Consider the following 6,000-nt stretch of genomic DNA (forward strand, 5'->3'; position numbering starts at 1 on the left):
TGGCAATATACAGGGGGGGAGCGCTGTGTGGCAACATATAGGGTGGGAGCGCTGTGTGGCAAAATGCGCGGGGGGGAGTGCTGAGTGGCAAAAAACGGGGAGCGCTGCGTGGCAAAATATAGGGGGCGCTGTCTGGCAACATACAGGGGGGAGGGTTGTGTGGCCCTATATACAATGGGAAGTACTGTGTGGCCCTATATACAAGGGGGGCTGTGTGGCACTATTTACAAGAGGGGGAAGGCTGTGTGGTGCTATCCACAGGGGTATGTGTGTGGTGCTCTCTACAGGGGGGTGTGGCGCTCTCTACAGGGGGGCTGTGTGACACTCTCTACGGGGGGATGTGTGTGGTGCTAGCTATAGGGGGTTATGTGATATCTACAGGGGTTGTGTGTGGCGCTATCCACAGGGGGCACTCTGTGTGGTGCTTTACTTTACAGTTTTTTAATTATATTCAGGGGCACAGTGTTTGGTACTATTTTATTCAGGGGCGCAGTGTAGAGTGCTATTATATTTAGGGGTGTAGTGTATGGTGCTGTTATATTTAGGGGCACAGTGTGTGGCACCATGATAATTTTATCTTCGTTTATAGGTGTGGAAATGTTGGAAAAGTGTGATACCACAGACATCTGAGTGGCAAATTCTGCAGAAATTGGTCATGGCCGGGAGAAGTCGTCATAAAGTCTGGACCGGATGGAGAAGAGGGAAAAAAACGACTAGAATCTGAAAAGTCGTCACCTGTGAGTAACTAGACTTATAGAGAATCTATCACCTCTCCTGACATATTTATTATAGGAAATCCTTGTATTTCACAAAAAGTCTTTGTTCAGTCCAGGACTGATAGACAATTCCCCTTGTCAGGAAGATGCGTACCTGCACAGTGTGATACTGTCAGTATGTAGGGACACAGCCCTTTGACAAGGGTAATCATAACACCCATATGTTAATGCTCGCACAGAAAGGTAGTGTTAGCAATAGTTATGGCGCGGCAGGGCGGCGGTGGAGGAGGGGGGCCCAAGTTTGGGTAACATCCCAGGGCCTATGGTCCAATTAATCCACCACTGCTCACTATTATTACATCTTTAATGACAAAGTCTCAGCTGGGAAAACTAATTTAATGCTGGATTCACACACAGCATTTACTCTCGTGTTAGGCGGTGTGTTCCGGTATTTTTTTTGCATGTTTTTGTCCCCCCAAAAACGCTGCAGCCAGATGTTACTTTAAAGTCTATAGTAATATATAAGGAAGCCACATATACAGATTTTTGGTTTATGATGTTTGTGTAGAGTTTTTTGGGACAGTAGCATTTTGTTTAAATCACAGTGTGTTCTAGGTATGTTTTTTTTCTCCATAGGCTTCTCTCTATAGGAACAAATGGCAATAAAAACGTATGGCTTTTTACATGCGTTTAAAAAACGCTGGAAAAAAATTGAGTGTAAAGGAGGTCTAAAGGAACATTAAATGGATGTTCCCTAACTTGGAGTTATGCGAGATAAACTAGCAGTGATAATGTGGGCAGACATTTTTTTCTGGACTTCTTGCCACTAATCCCAATGAGTAACATTATAGTTGGACTCTCCTAATCCCAGGCACCAAAAGCTCGACTGCTCAATAAATAAAGAAAAAGTAGGATGAAATTTAGTGTCCCTTTAAGGCTATAAATTAGTTTTATTACTTCAGTCATCTACCAAGAAAAATACCAATCTCACTGACATCAACAGGGGCAGAATTACAATCATGCTTTATCATTAGCTCAGCTTTAACTAAAGTGCATACTAAACATGTCCTTTTCTTCAGTAACCTTGTGAGTGATATAGACCGTGGGAAAATTAAGAGAACAAAAGCTCAAATGCTTTTTTAACATATCTTTTGTATTTCCACCATTTTAGGTAGAAATACTGTTCCATAAAAATGAATTAAACGCAGGTCTAGATTGAGAGAACTTTAGGAGGAACTCGCTATGAAAATAGAAGGCTCAAAAAATGACATATCAAAACATCTAAAGTAACGGCAAAAACAGCTTTGATGAGCAATACGTAAATAATTAGAAATATTTTTGTTATTCTCTATTTATTATATAGAACACCACTTACACAGAGGAGGGTGGGGGCGATAGAAAGTTCCTATGCTAAATTTCCATCTGTACCACACCCAATCTGTTCTGGCGATGTGCACCTGTTGGAGGCGCTCATTCCAGTCTGTTGTATGACGTGTCATGTGTGCAACATATGCTCTTCTTTATTAACAAGGTTATTAGAACAAAGCAGTTGCCAATGTCCGTAATCCAACTGGATTTTTTTTTAAGAAGTGTTGTTTCAATGCCAAATGTTAAAAAATGTATGTATGTAACTTGAGATCACTTATAACAGTAATGTCACTTATATTAAAAAAAATATATCAAAGAAACAATTTTATTCTTGTAATTATCTGACCCCTTTCTGAAATTGTTGCTGGTTTCAAAAATATTCAAAAAATATCAGTATTTCCTTAAACATTTTATTCATCTCTACACTGGAAGCCAAACATAGGTGGCCATGCCATCTATGTGTGTTGTGTATGAGCCTAACGTACACTACCAACTGTTGTGCTAAAACCTTTTAGCATTTGTTATTCTTATTACGGTTTTGGTCTTCTAACATAATAATTCATCTTTATGAAGGAAAACACAATGCATAGCTAAATCAATTCCTAACTAGAATTTGCATCCAATGTCTTATGTTTAAATACAGGCACCAGCTGTTTGCTCTCATATTGCCGGTATATACATGTTGTTCTCCATCTGATGGGTTTGCCAACATTCTAGTTTAGAGTGTCAGAGTGACAAAAAAGATGTCTCCAGCTACAGCATGTTATCACTAATGAAGAATACCAATTTTTATATTATGCATTATCTTGGTAGATCTTTTTCAGACTCTACCCACCGTTGTCCCTAGGCTCTCACCTCTGTTTGAGAAAACTGAGATCCTCTGCAAAGTTGTCCCTTTCTACCTGGATACGATCCTTGTCCTTGCCGAGAGCGTCTAGTTGTCTTCTCAACTCTCTCAACTCTTGTTGGCACACGTTGGCAGCCCTTGTGGGCTCCTTAGACCTAGCTTGATTGATCTCAGATACCAGCACAGCATTCTGCTGCTCCAAGTAGCGTACTTTCTCTATGAAACTAGCGAAACGATCATTCAGTTCTTGCAGTTCTGCCTTTTCATTACTGCGTGTGGTTAGGAATTCCTGGTTGATAGCCTCAGCCACTGAGAAGTCCACCCTGTCCGAGATACGAACTGGGGTGCTGGACCTCACCCTGAAGCCTGATGAGGAACGACTGGAGGGGCCTGGGGAGGGGCTCCCCAAGTGCCTGGAGGTTGAAAATCTAGATGACGAGTAGGACACTGGGGATAGAATAGGTGCCCCAAAAGTACGTCGGTAAGAAGTGGAAGAGGTCCTTAGTCCAGAGTGACTCATGATGATGAGGGAGATATTGCTGCTTCTAGTTGCCTTTTGATTGTAAGCTACAGAGATTTTGTGCACTGTGTCTTCTGAGAAGCTGTGGAGAAAGTCTGTGTCTCAAGTGGGCTGCTTTATAAGACAGCATGGAGCATCATTGTGCCCCTCCCTTTGGGACCACACGGATCTATTATCCTGTCCTCAGGGTGGAGGGGGCCTGCATCTCCATCCCACCACACCCACACTCTCAGCTGCTGGCCTCTCTGCACATTGTCCTTGCCAATGCTGCTGAGATGGAAGTTTGGGACATTGATCAAGAAATTTTACAGTAAAGTGGCCGATGATGTAGCAGATTTCTGTACCTTGATATAATGCCCTGCAATAAATGTAGTAAGTTATTTTAGAATAGCAGCACTTCACATCTTTAAATATTAATTGTAAGCAGACCAAAATTTTCTGCAGTAATAAAAATGGCAAGAACCTTTTTCATTAATATGGGGACAAAATTATGGGGTCAAAATCTACTTTAGATTCAGTTTGCAAATTTTGATTGATAATCATTTTTATGTCCCTGTTAGCAGGAGCAGATGACATCAGTTTCATGTGTCTACCTTCCTGCAGCAGGGGACAGTATCAGGAGGATGAGTAGATTTTCATCTGAAAAATTTGATGGAGCAAAAATGCACAATCAGAGCTGGTGTAAAGACGGTCAGCGATCAGGCGATCATCGGTCTTTCATTCGTATATCGGTGATCGCATCTTTTTTGCTGACAAAAATATTATTGTTTGCTGGCAATAAATTTGCAAGGGTAAAAAGTTATCGCTTATTTTTCCACAACAAACTAGTAGGCGTGTTATTGTTCAGAAATGTGTGTCTGAGAATCTGTGAACGTCCCACCAAGTGCAGTGGTATTGGTCACAGGAGACGTAAAATATGTGCGAATCTAGTGAAAATAAAGTAACGAATCATGCGTTGAATACAGTGGGATGGCAATGAAAATTCAATAAAAGCAACACACTAGTTCTATCGGTTCCAGGAAACCAGAATTACATGTGCAGCGCTGGGGTACATAAACCTCAGGTGCCGGACAAACTACGAGAAAATGGGAACTACAGACTGGAATATAGTTTGTAGGTGGTAAAGTAGGTGGAACATAGGGCGTAAACACAAACCCTTTTCACACTTTTCCGAACATGTAGACAGCAAGACAACACTTACATATTCTGTACTCTTGAGGGGTAAAAGCACAAAAGACGCCAGACAAGTGACCTTTCTACCGATTGCAATTACCAATATTTAAGCAATAATATACAATTTTACTGTTGGTCTAAAAGTACCTTTAGGGCTGGTTCACAATGAGTATTTTGGCGCTGTTTTTGACACGGAAACCGTGTCGGAAACAGTGGCAAAAAATGCCCGAAATTGAATCCCATTGATTCAGTAAGAAACACTCGTGGGAAAAAGAAGCGACATGCCCTTTCATTGGGCTTTTCTATCTCTGACCTCCCATTGACATCAATGGGATGCAGAGAAACCGCTTTTCACTGCATTTTTCGCCCACGGCTCACAATGGGAGCAGCCAAAAAACACGGCAAATGTCTTGCCGGCAGGTCAAAATCTGCCCCAAAATTCCTGAAGGAAATTTGAGGCAGATTTTTCTATCTGCAAAAAAACTCTGTGTGAACAGGCCCTTACACTTTACAAGTTAAGTATGTATTTTTTTTATGGCCATCATCATGGTCGGCATGATAATTGAAGACCGAAAAAGAACTCCAGACCAGGAACTGCAATGCTTTGATTGCCATACAACAGTCCTTACAAATCTGTTTCCTTGCCGATAACATATGATCATTTTGCAGGTCTCAGCCATAAGACCCATCTAAACTAAAGGTGGTTTTACATTAGCAGATATCGCTCATGTTTACCATTTTTAAAACGAGCGCCGATTGACCATACAGCTCATTGATCGGCGCTCGTTGCTCCCTTTAAATGGAACAATGATCGTTTAGTATGGGAATGAACGATCTTTACTACGATCACTCGTCCCCATGCATTTGCATCATGTCAGCCTCACATCTCCCTGTTTACACAGGAAAATGTGCTGCCAACAACAATGATATTTAGCGCAGCATAAAAGATGTGATCAGCTGATAAATGAGCATTTGCTCATACATCAGCTGATCTTTGCCCTGTTTACACAGGGCAATAATTGGGAACGAGCGTTTATATGAACGCTCGAGCGTTCACCCATTCATTGGTCCATGTAAAAGGGCCTTTACATGTGGTATCCAAACTACCCATCCCCCATGATTCTATAATGCATGATGATTTAGACATAAAGAGAGAGAGAGAGAGAGAGATATTAGTAGGCTACAACCATAAATAATCCTACACAGATCTTTTCATAGTCATAAGAGAATCAAGTACAATATTACCTTAATTTTCAAACATGTCTACTCGTTCTAACAAGGGTATAGCACTAAAGGCCCCCCTGCCGTATAAGAAGATAATAGTATTATAAATGGCACATGGTAAGTGGGGGGCCCTTTTACAGTTTTTGCGGTTT

The 6,000-nt window shown here is 41.3% G+C and overlaps 1 protein-coding gene across 2 annotated transcripts in view; it reads right to left on the minus strand.

Annotated features, from left to right (window-relative positions):
- PRPH (peripherin) overlaps positions 1–3,591 on the minus strand; it is a 42,503-nt gene extending 38,912 nt beyond the window's left edge. For both annotated transcript variants that reach the window (XM_075850206.1, XM_075850205.1), the window contains exon 1: positions 2,940–3,591. In XM_075850206.1, the coding sequence (XP_075706321.1) occupies positions 2,940–3,451 (512 nt within the window). In that variant the 5' untranslated portion in view covers positions 3,452–3,591. The remainder of the gene's footprint in view (positions 1–2,939) is intronic.
- Between the last annotated feature and the right edge of the window lie 2,409 nt (positions 3,592–6,000).

This window comes from Rhinoderma darwinii, chromosome 2 (assembly GCF_050947455.1).
Source record: "Rhinoderma darwinii isolate aRhiDar2 chromosome 2, aRhiDar2.hap1, whole genome shotgun sequence".
Lineage (NCBI taxonomy): Eukaryota > Metazoa > Chordata > Amphibia > Anura > Rhinodermatidae > Rhinoderma > Rhinoderma darwinii.